We start from the raw sequence: 17,009 nt of genomic DNA, 5'->3' as shown, positions 1-17,009 counted from the left end.
CAAACAGCGTAGCAGCTTTGAGTGTCCTATGGACTCGGACCCCAAGATCCCTCTGATCCTCCACACTGCCAAGAGTCTTACCATTAATGCTATAATCTGCCATCATATTTGACCTACCAAAATGAACCACCTCACACTTATCTGGGTTCAACTCCATCTGCCACTTCTCAGCCCAGTTTTACATCCTATCAATGTCCTGCTGTAACCTCTGATAGCCCTCCACATTATCCACAACACCCACAACCTTTGTGTCATCAGCAAATTTACTAACCCATCCCTCCACTTCCTCATCCAGGTCATTTATAAAAATTACGAAGAGTAGGGGTCCCAGAACAGATCCCTGAGGCACACCACTGGTTACAGACCTCCATGTAGAATATGGCCCATCTACAAACATTCTTTGCCATCTGTGGGCAAGCCATTTCTGGATCCACAAGCAAGGTCCCCTTGGATCCCATGCCTCCTTACTTTCTCAATAAACCTTGCATGGGGTACCTTATCAAATGCCTTGCTGAAATCCATATGCACTGCATCTATAGCTCTACCTTCATCATTGCGTTTAGTCACATCCTCAAAAAATTCCTTTGACAAAGCCATGCTGATTATTCCTAATCATATTATGCCTCCTCCAAATGTTCATAAATCCTGCCTCTCAAGATCTTCTCCATCAACTTACCAACCACTGAAGTAAGACTCACTGGTCTATAATTTCCTGAGTTATCTCTACTCCCTTTCTTGAATAAGGGAACAACATCCGCAACCCTCCAATCCCCTGGAACCTTTCCTGTCCTCATTGATGATGCAAAGATCATCGTCAGAGGCTCAGCAATCTCCTCCCTTGTTTCCCACAGTAGCCTGGGGTACATCCCGTCCAGTCCCGGTGACTTATCCAACTTGATGCTTTCCAAAAGCTCCAGCACATCCTCTTCCTTAATATCTACATTCTCAAGCTTTTCAGTCTGCTGCGAGTCATCCCTACAATCGCCAAGATCCTTCACTGTAGTGAATACTGAAGCAAAGTACTCATTAAGTACTCTGCTATCTCCCCGGTTCCATACACACTTTTCCACTGTCCCACTTGATTGGTCCTATTCTCTCACGCCTTATCATCTTGCTCTTCACATACTTGTAGAATGCCTTGGGGTTTTCCTTAATCCTGTCCACCAAGGCCTTCTCATGGCCCCTTCTCGCTCTCCTAATTTCATTTTTAACCTCCTTCCTGCTAGCCTTACAATCTTCTAGATCTCTATCATTACCTAGTTTTTTCAACCTTTCATAAGCTCTTCTTTTCTTCTTGACTAGATTTACAACAGCCTTTATACACCACGGTTCTTGTTCCCTACCATTGCTACCTAATCTATAAGTCTCTCCATACCCAGCCCTGTGCCCAACTTCATTCTGCAGTTACATTTAAGCACAGAATGAATTCTCAGAATCATATTTTACAATATACCAGTCTCTTCCATCACAAGCTCAGGGCACATCCTGTCTCACTGGTTGTGGTAGCAAAGGTCTGCACAGGCACGAAGGAGTTGTCAGTTATATAAAGAGTAAAAGGGAGCTGAGAGTTGATATTGGACCACTCGAAAATAATGTAGTAATGGGGGATAAAGAAATGACAGGTGAACTTAATGGGTACTTTTCATGTGTTTTCACAGTGGAAAACATTAGCAGTGTGCCAAAGGTCTGTGAGTGTCAGGGTGCAGGAGTGAATGCCATTCCTATTCCAAAGGAAGAAGTGCTAGGCGAACTCAAAGGTTTAACGGTTGACTGGATAGACTACACCCCGGAGTCCTGAGAGAGGTTGCTGAAGAGATAGTGGATGCATTGGTCATGATCATCCAAGAATCACTTGATTCTGGCATGTTCCTGGAGGACTAATAAATTGTAACTGTCACTCCATTCTTTAAGAAGGGACGAAGGCAAAAGAAAGGAAATTATAGTCTAGTTAGTGTAACCTCAGTGCTTGGGAAAGTGTTGGAGTCTATTATTAAGGATGAGGTTCCGAGGTACTTGGATTCAGTCTGTCATGAGCCTTGTGGCCCATCAGGCCGGTGCTTATGCCAGTTTCCCTGGCATGAAGCGACTGAGAGTACGAGACTGAGACTACCCCCCCGGATAGGACGCCAGTCTAACGCAAGGTTATCCCCAGCATTTCTTTGCCGGTACCCATTCTCAGCTAGGTAGACTGGAGCATTGTGTGGTTAAGTGCCTTGCTCAAGGGTACACACGCTGCCTCAGCTGAGGCTCGAACCCATGACCTTCACATCACTAGTCCAACGCCCAAACCACTTGGCCACACGCCACAAGAGGTACTTAGAGGCTAATGATAAAATTAGTCAAAGTCAACATGGTTTCTGTCAAGGGAAATCTTACCTGACAAATCTGTTAGAGTTCTTTGAGGAAGTAACAAGCAGGGTGACCAAAGGAGAGGCAGTGGATGTCATTTACCTGGATTTTCAGGAGGCTGCTTAACAAGATAGAATCCTATGGCTTTACAGGAAAGATACTGGCATGGATAGAGGAATGGCTGACAGGCAGGAGGCAGTGAGCGGGAATAGAAAGGTCCTTTCCTGGCTGGCTGCCAGTGAGTAGTAGAGTCCTCAGTGGTCAGTATTGGAACCATTATTTTACATATTGTTTGTCAATGATTTAGATAATACAATTAATGTCTTTGCAGCAAAGTCTGCAGATGATACGAAGATAGGTAGTGCTGAGGAAGCAATGCAATTGCAGCAGAACTTAGACAAATTGGAAAAGCGGGTAAAAAAGTGGCAGATGGAATACAGTGTTGGGAAATGTATGATAATGTATTTTGGTAAAAGAAACAATAGGACGATAATCTAAATGGGGAGAAGGTTCAAATATCAGAGTTGCAGAGGGATTTAGGAGTCCTTGTGCAAGACTCCCAGTAGATTAATTTACAGGTTGAGTCTGTGGTAAAGAAGGCAAATGCAATGTTGGCATTTATTTCAAAGGGAATAGAATATAAAAGCAAGATGATAATGCTGAGTCTTTATAAGATACTAGTCAGGCCATATTTGGAGTATTGTCAACGGTTCTGGGCCCCATATCTCAGAAAGGATGTATTGTCATTGGAGAGAGTCCAGAGGAGGTTCACAAGGATGATTCTAGGATTGAAGGAGTTAACATAGGATCCCACTGAAACCGACTGGTGGATATGGAGAGGATGCTTCTTATGGTGGGGGTATCCAGAACTAGAGGGCACAGCTTCAGAATTGAGGGGCGGTCCTTTAGAACAGAGGTAAAAAGGAATTTTTTTTAGCCAGAGAGTAGTGAATCTGTAGAATGGTCTGCCACAGACTGTGGTGGATGCCAAGTCCATGCATAAATTTAAGAAGGATGCTGATCGTTTCCTGATTGGTCAAAGGATATGGCGAGAAGGCAGGTAAACGAGGTTGAATGGGATCCAGGATCAGCCATGATGGAATGGCGGTGCCGAGTTGATAGGTTGAATGGCCTCATTGTGCTCCTATGACTTATGGTCTTATGGTATTATGGTCCTTCGTGTCCAAAATATGGATTCCAGGATCTATGAAGCATCAGGTCATACTTGGGCTTCCAGATCATCACAGGCTGTCCTCCATTGTCTTACGAATCAGTGATCTTCCATGTTGGACAACATGAGAAACACTGAAAAGGGAAAGGAACAGAATATATGATGGATCGGGGATTTCCATTATCATCATCATGTGTGACTTGGTAGCACTGGCCATAGCTGTTTGAACTGGGTGTGGGGTAAATCATGAGTGGCCCAATAGGAGGTTTACTAGCCTACGTAGTATCCAGGACACCTTCAAGGATCGATGCCTCCAAAAGGCCCGTGTCCATCATTAAGGGCCTCAGTCACCCAGGACATGCCCTCTTCTTATTGCTGCCAATGGGAAGGAGGTACAGAAGCCTGAAGGCAATCACTTAATGATTCAGGAACAGCATCTGATTTCTGACTGGACATTGAAACCATGAACACGACCTCACTACTATTTTTGAATTTCTATTTTTTGCGCTACTTGTTTCATTTAACTATATATAAACAAGAGAGAATCTGCAGATGCTGAAAATCCGAGCAACGCACACAAAATTCTGGAGGAACTCAGCAGGCCAGGCAGCATCTATGGAAAAAAAGTACAGTCGATGTTTTGGGCTGAGACACTTTCAGCAGGACTGGAGAAAAAAGCTGAGGAGTAGATTTAAAAGGTGGGGGAGGGGAGAGAGAAACACAAGGTGATAGATGAAACTGGGAAGGGGAGGGATGAAGTGAATAGCTGGGAAGTTGATAGGTGAAAGAGATACAGGGTTGGAGAAGGGGAAGTTTGATAGATGGTGAAGGGGGGCAATACTGGAAGTTTGAGAAATCGATATTAGTGCCATCAGGTTGTGGGCTACCCAGATGGAATGTAAGGAGTTGTTCCTCCAACCTGAGTGTGGCCTCATCACGACGGTAGAAGAGGCCATGGATTGACATATCAGAATGAGAATTAAAATGTGTGGCCACTGGGAGATCCTGGTTCTTCTGGTGGACGGAGCGTAGGTCCATCAAGAATGCCAAAAGATCAACGCTGGTTCGTCAAGAAGTAAAGAAGGAAACAATGGAATAACTAGACATATCTAAAAATAACTTAGAAGCATAACATGGGGCATGTGTAAGCTAATTAGCAAAAACAGCATGCACTTGACTTCGAAGTTCAAGGTTAGTATATTATCAAAGTACATGTACAGTATGTCATCAGATATTACCTTGAGATGCATTTTCTTGCAGGCATTCACAGTAGAATGATATACAATAGAATCAATGAAAAACTGTACACAAACAAGAAATCACCATCAATGCTCAAAAGAAGACAAAATGTGCAAATACAATAATAAATGAATAGTTAAATAAATAAACAAATAGATAAATATTTATTTATTTGTTTGTTTGTTTGTTTATTTGGAATTGAGTTGTAGAGTCCCTGAAAGTGTGTCCATATGCTGTGGAATCAATTCAGAGTTAAGGTGAGTGAAGTTATTCACACTGTTTCAGGAGCCTGATGGTTGAAGGGTAGACCTAAGACTCAAATACCTTCTAAGAGGTACAGGATATTAAGAGATCTGAGCTCAAAGCTCTGTAATCCTGCTACATCTAGAGCTGAATCATGGTGAATTAATAAACAGGTATTGGAAAAGGTGGCTCCTCAGTACTGGAGGAGCATAATACATGAGTCCTAAAGACTAGGCTGACTTACTCAATATGATGTTCAGCAAAATATTCTGCCAATATTATTCATCTTGGCTTCCTCTTCTGAAGTCCCCATCATCACAAGCTTCAGCTCCCAGGCAATTCAGTTTGATCGACACGATATCAAGGAATGGCTGATGGTACTGAATACAGTAAATGCCATTTTCCATTTGGGGTGCACTTCAGAATCAGCAACACTTCTAGTCAAACTGTTCCACTGCAATTGAACGACCAAACTTTAGCTGTAGTAAGTTACCTAGACACGTCTTGTTCAGAAAATGCAGGGCAAGTCCACTTCAGCTCCTTATCATACAATTCTAGAAATATTCAGATGGCCAGGCAACGTTTGTGGAAGGAGAAAAGGAAGAATCTTCAGTTGTGTTTTCCTCCTACTGGATTGGCAGCAAGATTAATATTTGGTCTCAGGAAACATTTAGAAGTATTTCAGAGTGATTTAGAAAACCTCAGGCTTGAGATCTCAAGATTTTATACTGTTTTCTGAAAGGTTTATGCAAAGCACATTCACCAAAGATTTTCGATTGGTTCCTTGAGGTAGAGCTGTGTTGCACCACTACACTCACAGAAATAAGCCCAGATAATATCCAATCTCCATTTTGCCATCCCCTAAATATTTGACTGGAGGTGATGATGTACAAAATTGTGGCTGATGTTGACAACTGAAAGCGACAAAGCAGAAATTATTTTATGGAGAAAGAGGTAAAATAGTGACAGATGAATAAAACTGTTTTAATGTTGATTACTGTAGTTTAATTAAGGATATTTTACTTTAACTTCAGAAATGTTGGGTGATGTGGTGAAACAGAGGGGTTTAGAATTTCCTGTGAAATGAGTGCCCTTGATTTTTCTAGACAAAGATTATGTTGGGTTTGCAAAGGTGAGAGATTTTAAGTTAAGTGCATTGCCACTGCAAAGTGATGTGTTTTTTCAATGCATCTAATTGGCATTAAACAATGAAATCACAATGTGCCTGTAATAGAAATGGTCAAGAACTTCAAAGCTAACAAAGCATCTTTGCCCTTGAGTGTCACAGGTGCTCTCACTGAGACAAACAGTACTTTTAAAAACAGTTTCACTTAAGACAACTTATTGGTCACTGCTTTTGGGATTTTGCTGCCTTTGAGAAAGGAAGCTCTATCTCTATTACCTTGGGCACAAGAGGTAAGGGTGTGGAATGCTACCACAGGTCTGCCATATGCACAGTCAACTGATAATGGGAAGATGGAAATGACAATGGTGAATAACTTTAACTGCATAGACGTTAAAGACGAAACAGACAGATCTTAGACTTAAGAAATTATTCAGATGCTGAAAATTCAGAGCACAAAGTATTTTACAAATTTCAGTGATTAAGAAAACAAAGAAAGACAGGTGGATTGGTAATATATCAAGTCAAGCTTTGTAAATCAGGATGTGTATTGGAAATATGTCAGCTGCTTTCTATAGAGGCAGAGCAAAGTAGTGATGGGCAACTGTGCAGGAAGAACTCTGCTAAGGACTGAGTTAAAACAAAAGATAAAACTGTCAGGGAGTCAGTGCAGTCAGATAGACCAAGATGGCTACCATAGTTATCAAAGTTCAAAGTTAAAAGTAAATTTATTATGAAACCACATATACATTGCCATATACAACCCTGAGATTTGGTTTCTTACGGGCATACTCAGTAAATCCAAGAACCATAATAGAATAAAAGACCACACCCAACAAGTTGGACAAATAATCAATGTGTGAAAGGCAACAAACTGCACTAGTACAAATGAAAAAAAAAGCAATAAAAATCACAAACATGCGATGAAGAGTCTTGATAGAGAGTTCCTAAATGTGGGAACAGTTCAGTGATGCAGTGAGTGAAGTTGAGCGAAATTACCCCCACTGGTTTAAGGTTCTGTTGGTTGAGGGGTAATAATTGTTCCTGAATCTGGTGGGGTGAGTCCTGAGGCTCTTGTACCTTTTTCCTGATGGCAGCAGTGGGAAGAGAGCATACCCTGGTTGGTGGGGGTCCTTGGGGATGGATGCTGCTTTTCTGTGACAGTGCTCTGTGTAGATGTTCTTAATAGTGGGGAGGGAATTACTTGTGATGGACTGGGCAGTATCCATTACTTTTTGTAGGATTTTCCTTTCAAGGGCATTGGTGTTTCCATATCAGGATGTGATGCAGCCAGTCAATATATTCTCCAACACACATCTAGAGAAGCTTATCAAAGTTTTAGGTGTCATTCTGAATCGTCATAGAATCTTCTGATTCTGCAGGATTTATTGAGTATTCCCACAAGAAAACACATTTCAGTGTTGTATATGGTGACATAACAAGGGAGTGGACCAAAATTGGGCTGAGATTTTAATGGTAGGAACTGATATTTGAATGGAATATCCTCAGAGGTGGATGAGAGAAGAAAACTGGCAATATCAAGAAAGAATGTTCCTTCTGTGACATTGACAATTTTCTTAAAAAGTAATGATGAGATAAAGATAGGCACTTGCCTACTCAATGAAGGCAGCAAGTATACAAAACGTTGCTCATGATGGCTGTATGACAAAGGGGAAGGAGGTGTCATTTATTTGAGTGTCAGGAGAGACTATCAGCAAAACAAGCCTGCATATGGGTCAGAGAAACAGCAGGCAGAGAGCTGTCCTAGAGCAAAAGAAAGTTAGTCATGAATAATCTCAGAGTGTTACATTTTCTGAAAGATTGGAATGCTTGCAATTCTCAATGGCAACTAATTAAGAGGAGCAGTTCGCAATCTATTCAGAAAATATAAGAATGTCCATTTAATGGAGCTTCAAGATGATGTGTTACTACAAGAATCTACAGGCAAAAGGCTCAGCAAGGGGTGCTGTAGTAAGATTCTCTCAATGCCAGACACTCTTTCTTCTCTAAATCCTTCAATGCTTCTCTGAAACTTAAGGCACAGTTGATTTCTAACTTCTCTTGGTGTAACCAGGTGACTGTTGAATATCATTTTTTATTGTTCAGGTGCACTGATGTATTTGCCCTGGTAATGCTAAAATAGCTGCCTGTGCCTTTAAGAGAAAATGATGGCATCATTTTACGTGGCTCGAGTAGAAAGAAGAGTTACCATGTTCTAAAGAGAATGACGTTCAAGTGCTTTTTCCAGGTTTGGTGAGGAAAGATTTTCGCGAGTAAGGTACCGGCGCTGGATGGCGTGGTTGTGCGAAGTTCCTTACTGGCCTAGTAGTGTGAACGAGGAGAAGTTATTTCAGGGTCTAGCCTATACGTGTTTGGAAGTTAAGCATGTGTGTGCCAAAAATTGCCACTACCTATTGGTTTAATATTTTTTATTTTATTATTTTCATACTGCATACGTAACAAGGGTGTGGACCAAAATGAGGCTGAGATTGTAATGGTAGAAACTGTGTTTTATTTAAATTCATTTTGTCGTATTTATTTTGATACCCTCCTTCTGCATTAAAACATCTAAAACAGATAAAGGAATTACAGACCAGAGAAGTATTTGTTGTCCTGTGTGTATACTTTTCTCCAGGCTGCAGAACTAGCTCTGAATAAAACTATCGGTGCAAAATGTTAAACCTGTTTCCTTATCCACAAGTGCTGCATGACATGTTGGCTGTTACCACCACAATGAGATTTTATTTGAGGTTTTCAGCATTTCAGATTTTATTCTGAAGCAGATGATATTACTGCAGAAAAAAGAGTTGCTAAAAGAATGAATCAGAATGAAAAAGAATGAATAAGTGAAGGGAGAATTGTGATGTAAAGATGGTTCAAAGGTTCTGAAGATCCTATCAGAAACATCACAATAAGCAGGGACTTACTAATGTCAGTCATATACATCATTGACCAAATGCAACGGGAGATGGTGGAAACCAAAGTGGAATGTTGGAACTTAGTGGCTATTTCACATCCAGAAGGAGGAAAGTTCTGATGGTCAGAGGGAGTCAGACTGGATATCAGGATATGAGACAAAATAAGAGCAGAGCTATTAAGATGAAGACCTTTAAGAAACAATCCAAGTAGTAGCTGATGTGCTTTCCTGCATGGTTCTCACGAAACTCATTGATTCTGAAGATCTCCCATCCACCGCTACTAGACTCGTAATTCCCTTACCTCGCATTGCTCGTTTCTACCTCCTACCCAAGATCCACAAACTTGACGATTGGAATAGGCCCGATGTTGCTGCCTTCTCTTGCCCCACTGACCTCGTGTCCACATACCTTGACTCCATTTTGTTCCCTTTGGTTCATTCCCTTCCTACCAACATCCATGGTGCTTCATAAGCTCTCGAACACTTCAATCACTTTATGTTCCCTGGCCCTGATCATCTCATTTTCACTATGGATGTCCAGTACCTATTCACTCCAATCCCTCATCAGGGAAGGCTTTGAAGCTCTCCGCTTCTTTCTGGACAAAAGACCTAACCAGTTCCCCTCCACCAACTTGCTCCTCTATCGGGTGGACTTGGTTGTCACCTTCAGCATTTTCCCTTTCAGCTCCTTCAATTTTCTGCAAACAATAGGCACCTGCATTGACCTTAGCTTTGTCTGCCTTTTCAAAATCCATGTTCCAAGCCTACACGGATAACGTTCCCCTGCTCTTTTTATGCTACATCAACGACTGCATTGGTGCTTCTTTCTGTGCCCATGCTGAGCTCATCAATTTCATCAATTCTCCATCTTCTACATTCTTCTCACATATACTTGATCTATACTTGATCCTCCTCTGACATCGCTCTCCCTTTTTTTTTGATTTCTCTGTCTTTATCTCTGAAGATGGACTACCTACTGATATCTTTTATAAACCTACTGACTCTCACAGCTATCTTGACAATGTCTCTTCTCATCTCTTAGAAATGCTATTCCCTTTTCTCAGTTCCTCCATCTCTGAAACATCTGTTCTAAGGATGTGGCTTTCTTTTCTAAAATATCTAATATGTCATTCTTCTTCAAAGAATGGTGTTTCCCTTCCACCATGATCAATGCTGCCCTCATCCACACATCCTCCATTTCCTGAGTATCCACGTACACTCCATTTTGCCGCTGCCATTATAGGGATGGAGTTTTCCTTGTCTTTACATACCACCCCAGAACCTCTATATGCAGCACATCATTCTCCATACCTTCTACCATCTACAACATTTCCTCCCCCCAACTCTCCACAGGGGACCACTCTCCATGTGACTCCCTTGTCCACTCATGCCTCCCCGATGATCGCCCTCCTGGCAATACCCTTGCAAGTGTGATAAATATTACGCCCGTTCCTAAACCTTCTCCCACAACACCCTTCAGGGCCTCAAACAGTTCTTCCAGGTCTGGAAGACGACACTTTACCTGTGAGTCTGTTGGGGTCATCTATTGTACCTGGTCCTCTTGGGAGGCTTCCTCTATGTCGGTGAGACCTGACGTAGATTGAAAGAGGGACTGCTTTGTCGAGCACCTTTATTCTGTCCACTACAAAAGGCAGAATTTTCTGGTGGCCACCTACTTCAATTCAATTTCCACTCCTATTCCGAAATGTCAGTCCATGGCTTCTGCTAATGTCATGATGAGACGAGACGTAAGTAGGAGGAGCAACGTCTCATATTCTGTCTGGGTAACTTTCAACCTAATGGATTGAACATGGATTTCTCTAACTTCTGGTACTTCCTTCTCCTTCCCCCTTCTCTTTTTTTTTCCATTCCCATTCTGGCTGCCCTCTTACCTCTTCTCTTCTCCTCACCTGCCGGCTGCCCCCATCTGGTTCCACTTCTCCTTCCCTTTCTTCCTTGGTCGGCTGTCCTCTCTTATCAGATGCCTCCTACTTCCACCCTTATCTCTTCCGCCTATCACCTCCCAGCTTCTCATCTCATCCTCTCTCTCCTACCCACCCATCTTCTCCCTCACCTGTTCTCACTTACCACATGTCAGCTTGTATCATTTCCTCTCTTCCCCCCTCTCCCCATCTTCTTATTGTGGCTTCTACCTCTTTCTTTTCCAATCTTGTGAAGTATCTTGTTATTCCTCTCCATAGATGCTGTCCGACCTGCTGAGTTCTTCCAGCATGTTTTCCGTGTCCTCAAGTTTTCCAGTACCTGCAGAATCTCTTGTGTTTATGCATGGTGCTTGCTTCCTTTCCTGTATTTCCAGATTTTATTTAGTAACTTGCATTTAAATTCTCCAGCTGCACTTGATGGAATTTGAATCACATTCCTCAGTTGCTGGTCTCATCACTCGATCACCATAAGGCACAAAGATGGCAAAATCTCATGGTGCAGATAGCTGGAGGCTTTTCCCCAGGGCTGAATTGGCTAACACCAGTGGAGATAGTTTTAATGTGCTTGGAAGCAGGTACAAGGGAGATGTCAGAGGTAAGTTTTTCACACAGAGAGTGGTGAGTGTGTGGAATGCACTGCCAGCAACGGTGGTAGAGGTGAATACAATAGGATCTTTTCAGAGACTAGGATGGATGGACTTTACATGGAGCTTAGAAAAATAGAGGGCTATGAGGAAGGGAAATTCTAGGCTGTTTCTAGAGTAAGTTACATGGTCGGCACAACATTGTGGGCCAAAGGGCCTGTAATGTGCTGTAGATTTCTATGTTCTATGAGGAATGGAAGTCAAAAGATGAAATAAACAAAAGAGAAATTAATGTGTAGGATAGTAACTGATAAATACAGTGGGCACCAAAAGAAGCATTTTGGTTAAAGTGTGACAAGTACACACACACACACACACACACACATGATTTAATAGTGATGATTTTTGTGCTCCAGTGTTGTAGTAGGGAGTGGTGTCTTTAGAGGTGACACTAGAATCTAGACTACAATGTGTAGCTTTATTTTTTGTCACATGCTTGCTGTGAATGTAATTCCCTTCTACAGCTCAGGAGGTTTGATTGTAATTCAGCCATGGATTTATGAACTAATATTTTTAGTTGCTCCTTCTAGGACTTGTTCATAAAATTTACTTTGTAAAATGTGTATCATTGCAACAGGACAGTGTATATTTAAAGGACAGAAATGAGTCACTCATTCCCATCGGTACACAGTTGTACTTCAGCTTTCTCAGAACCTCCCACACACCCAGACCTAAAATTTTCAACATATTTCTATTTCTTTCTCACTCATCTGACTTTCCCCCAAGCAAACCCGTACTGCCTGCTTCAACTACCAGACTCTGCCTTAGAACCACAGTCTGGCAACTAAGTTTCTTTCAAGTATTCGTTTGTCACTCTCCTCATTTTCTGGCCCATGATCTAGTGTAAATGTGCCAACACTTTCATAGAAACTTAATTCTGTCGCTGGCACTCAGAGCAAAGTAGGGCTATTGCAGCACCTAATGTATTCCTGTGGAGACAGCAGCCTGAGAACTGATTTGATTTTACCCAAGAAATTGCAATGACAAAAGGACACTAACCTCAGAGTTAGATGTGCATATGGCTTTATACTTAGGCATAGTTTACAAACGTCTTACAATTTGCACGTGTTAAAGAACAGCATATATAAATCGACTGTAAAATAACCTATGAAAGTTGATGAAGGGTATTGACCAGAAATGTTGATAGTTCATTTCCTTCTTCAGGTGATGCCTGGCCCGCTCCAGTAGATAGATTTACTTTTGCTCCAGATTCCAGTGCCTGCGGTCTTCCATGTCTCTATATGAATGCTGAATTACATCAATCTGGAAAAATAATTGTCACTGCTGGATGGTGTTCGTACTGAATTATTAAATTCACGAGAAATGAACTGATCTTTGCAACGTGCCTTATACCCGCATTTCCAAGGGAAACGAAAGAGTCTGCGAAGATCTGATTTGAACTTTTGACCCAAAAATGCATAGATAATTGGGTTTAAACAGCAGTGTACAAATGTGATGGATTCAGTGATCTGCTGTGTAATAGTGAGCCTGATCAGCATGTCACAGCCAGTTAAAATTTGCAGTTGCTTCAAGGACATCAGGAACAAAACTATATTATGTGGTGTCCAGAATATTAAAAACGTAATTACCACAGTAAATATGACTTTTATTGCCCTGTGCTTACTACTTTTGTTCTTAAGCAGGATTATAACTATATTTGTATAGCAGAAAAGCATTATAACTAATGGAATTAAAAAACCCAAGACATTGTTTTTGAGGATAATACAAATTTCCCATTTTGTTGTGCTTCCACCTGGAGTAAAGGAATGGCAAATGGTTCTTCCTTCCAATAACTCTGTTTTTGTATATATCAGATTGGGAAGTGATGCTAGAAGAGCTATAAACCACATGGCTATGCTTGAAATAAGACCATGTAAAGTAGTCCTCCTCATTAAAGGAGACACAGCGTGAACAATTGCAAAGTAACGGTCAATACTTATCAGGCTTATGAACAGAATACCACCATAATAACCAAGCATATAAAAAGCACTAATGACTTTACATAAAGCATCTCCAAAAATCCATTGATTGGCAGTAAAATATGCCCAGAAAGGAAGTGATAATACGAAAATCAAATCAGATATTGCCAAATTGAGAAGGCAGATATCTGTCATGTTCCTCAGCCGTCTGTATTTTAGGAGAACCCATAATACTAGAATATTTCCTGGAAGTCCAAACAAGATCACAAGTAAGTAAAGCACTGGCAAGAAGCGTTCACTGAAACTCTTTACAGATTCCATGCGGCATGGAGAATATGTTTCATAGTCGTAATCATATTCAGTGCTGAAGCCCGACGGCATTTCGGTTGTGTTCATTGCGCCACACAGTTTTCAGTGAACTAGAAAGAAGTAGACACCTGTCAGTAATTGTTATGTCATTGCTGGGAGTTGCTGTCGGTAGGCTCAAAATTAATTTACTGTAGTCATTGAAACTATTAAATATAAGTGATGCCCACAACACACTCCAGTCATTGGAACCAATGCACAGAAACAAGAATTATTTCTCTTAGACACATTTTAATATTATCATATATTAAAATTATTTAATTAAATACAAATTAAATACTTGTAATTTGTACTTACCTATATTGCAAGCAAGAAAATTGCTGTTCCTTTGGTATCCAGTCAAATCATTGACCTACACTCAATTGTTCATTAGAAGGAATGTTAGACCTTAAAGTATGAAGGAAATGCAGCACTTCCTGTCTGCTGGCTCTGAATCGGAACTACAATTTTAACCAATCTTCAGCAACGCTAACCTGCTAAACAAAATTGCAAGTTAAGGAAAGGGTGTTGCTTTATTTCTCTAGAATGAGAAAGGTGTTATAATAATCTGCCAGTCACATCTTGAACCTAAAGCTCTTATTTAACTTACCTGGGTGACCATTGAAAATATTAATTACTACTTGGAACAATAGCATTCTAGTATGGACCTCTGCCTTTTCCTACTCAATGGTTAAGTTATGAATTTACATGTTTTACATTAAACCTATCAGCATGGCTACAACTTCTGCTGAATATTTCCCAGCGATTTAATGGACGCCCTGGAAAGACAACACAAAAGGACATTTTTTTCCTACATCAGATTAGCACTGCTACAGATATATATATCATATGTTGGTTTGGACACTGCAACCAAAATCACCACATCAAACAGCATGGTGAATTATTTCCACACACGCCCAAACATGCAGTACATTCGATTCTATTGATCTGGTAGAGTTCAGTAATTTCCACTCTTCCAGGTGTGCGCCAGGAATACATGACTAAAAGTTTTTGATCCTTGGCGTACAGCTCTATAACTTACCTTTCAAAACCAGGCATCCTGTATGGTTACGAACAAATAATTGATCATGGGTCTTAATGTCTTCTGTGTTATTCAGCACCCTCTTCCTTTCATTTCCTCCATTCAACCCCACAGCTGACTATATCTTCCACTATCTGCCTTGTGCACGGCACACTTTCAGAAACTCACATCACAAAATCTCATGCTGATCTCCCTTTCTACTTATTTAACACTGATTCCACTGTTCCATGTCTCATCTTCACACCATTTGGAAGTGCTATCCACATTTACTTTGCCTACCCTCATCTTTTGAGAGTTCCCCATCTTTGGTTTTGTACTTGCACAGTCTGTCTTTTGTCCATTGGTTGTTTGTCAGTCTTTCTATGTAGTTTTGATTCTATTGTATTTCTTTACTGTACTATAAATGCTGCAAGAAAATGAATCCCAGGGTACTGTCAAAGGTTCAAAGGTTCAAAGGTTCATTTTATTATCAAAGTATGCATGAACGTTACAACTCCGATATTCTTCTTCTCCAGATAGTCATGAAATACAGAAATAAGCATGGGATTCATTGAAAGCAACCCCCTGCCACTTCCCACACAAAAAGGAAAAAGAAACAAAACTCACAAACCCCAAACCCCTACCTTCTCCCCTCGCACAAAAAACAGCGTCAACAACACCAACCTCCCAACCCTCGCTCCGACACAGAACAACCAACAAGAACGTCAGACCCCAAATCCCCAAACCTTCCCTTGCTCAAAAACCAACACATCGCCCACCTGAAACCCCAACCCAGCAATCGACAACAAGCGTGAAAACGCAGAAAACTGAAGAAGAGCAATGTAAACTACAGTCCAACAATCACATAAACCTTAGAATTTTAGAAGCATCCTCTGGCCAGAATCAAGGAGAGTGGCCACTCGAACTTAGTCCTTCTAGGAAGAGTGACCGCCACTCTGCTGACCTTCGGCCTCTGGAACGCCGCTGACCCGGCTACCAACTGCCATTGCCTCCATGGAGAGAGATGGCTGACTGCTCCTCATTTGCCTTGATGCTTCAATCTTCCTCGATACTTCTAAATGGAGTCGAACATACCCCATGTTCTGTCTCTGGTCTTCTGCAGCCCGTGCTTGCAGTCCTCTCTGGGGACAGCAGAGCGGCAGATCATTCAGTCAAACTGCAAACTGTACATCACAGGCTCCTACTGTCTTCAAAACACAATCAAGGCAAAAAGAACAAGCAGAAGGCATAGAGAAAGTGAAATAATTGAAGAGATTGGCTTCGTTATTCTTTGATGCTATCTTGACCAGACATTTACTGCACTATAAGGTGACAGATACTGTATATACTTTAATAATACATTTATTTTGAACTTGAACTTTGAACAATAGAATGATATGCCAGTGGAAAAAGGTCATGGTTCATACTCTTGTTATTCTTGACCTTGTTTGGGAGAGAAGTCATGGATTTATAAAGTATTGTTGCAGAAACAGCATATAAACTTTTATGTTTCTCCTCACGTACATGGCTTTGAGTACATTCAGTGAGTTAAGATTGCCAGTGGCTTGCAGCATTTAAACTATCCTGAAATGTTAGAAACCTGTCTGCATCTCTTGAAGTGAGGGTGCTGAAGAAAAAAGGATATAGAAATTATTCTTAGTCAGTAAAGGAGTGACAGAACATTGAGGAGATCAGGCTCTAAGATTTCCCAGTGATGAACTGGAGGTCTTGGTACAGGAGAGAGGGAAGTGGAGAAATGTGTGGTATCCACAGAGGTCTAATATAAGCTCTCTAAGGAAAATGGAACAAGTTATCCACGGTAGTAAATTCAAGGGCACAATCCTAGGATCTAGAGGTGATGGTGGAAAAAATTAGTGATTGCATGGTATTGTCAAGGTAAGCATAATAATTCCACCAAAGTTACCATTACCTTTATCTGTGACATTCAAGACTGGTGATCCAGAACTAGTCCAGGTACAGTATGACCCATGGAGACAATTTTAGGGACAAAAAAAAACAATTCCATTTGAAGTAGAGATGGACCCAAATGCTCTGACAGGATTTGTAGGCCATTACATAGAAACATAGAAAATAG

The 17,009-nt window shown here is 41.1% G+C and overlaps 1 protein-coding gene across 1 annotated transcript; it reads right to left on the bottom strand.

The window, feature by feature from the left end:
* Positions 1-12,653: 12,653 nt before the first annotated feature.
* LOC134357716 (C-C chemokine receptor type 4-like) lies at positions 12,654-14,306 on the bottom strand. Its single transcript, XM_063069338.1, has 2 exons — positions 14,212-14,306; positions 12,654-13,967 (listed from the first exon to the last, which is right to left on the bottom strand). The coding sequence occupies exon 2, from the start codon at positions 13,942-13,944 to the stop codon at positions 12,883-12,885; it is 1,062 nt and encodes a 353-aa protein (XP_062925408.1). The 5' UTR covers positions 13,945-13,967; positions 14,212-14,306; the 3' UTR covers positions 12,654-12,882.
* Positions 14,307-17,009: the final 2,703 nt, after the last annotated feature.

Source organism: Mobula hypostoma, chromosome 17 (assembly GCF_963921235.1).
Source record: "Mobula hypostoma chromosome 17, sMobHyp1.1, whole genome shotgun sequence".
Classification (NCBI taxonomy): Eukaryota; Metazoa; Chordata; class Chondrichthyes; order Myliobatiformes; family Myliobatidae; genus Mobula; species Mobula hypostoma.
Note: the sequence above shows the minus strand (reverse complement) of the source record. Positions and strands in the feature narration are given on the sequence as shown.

What these genes read in the sequence shown, in the direction of transcription:
- LOC134357716 (XM_063069338.1), bottom strand. Translation starts at nt 13,944, where the DNA reads ATGAACACAACCGAAATGCCGTCGGGCTTCAGCACTGAATATGATTAC.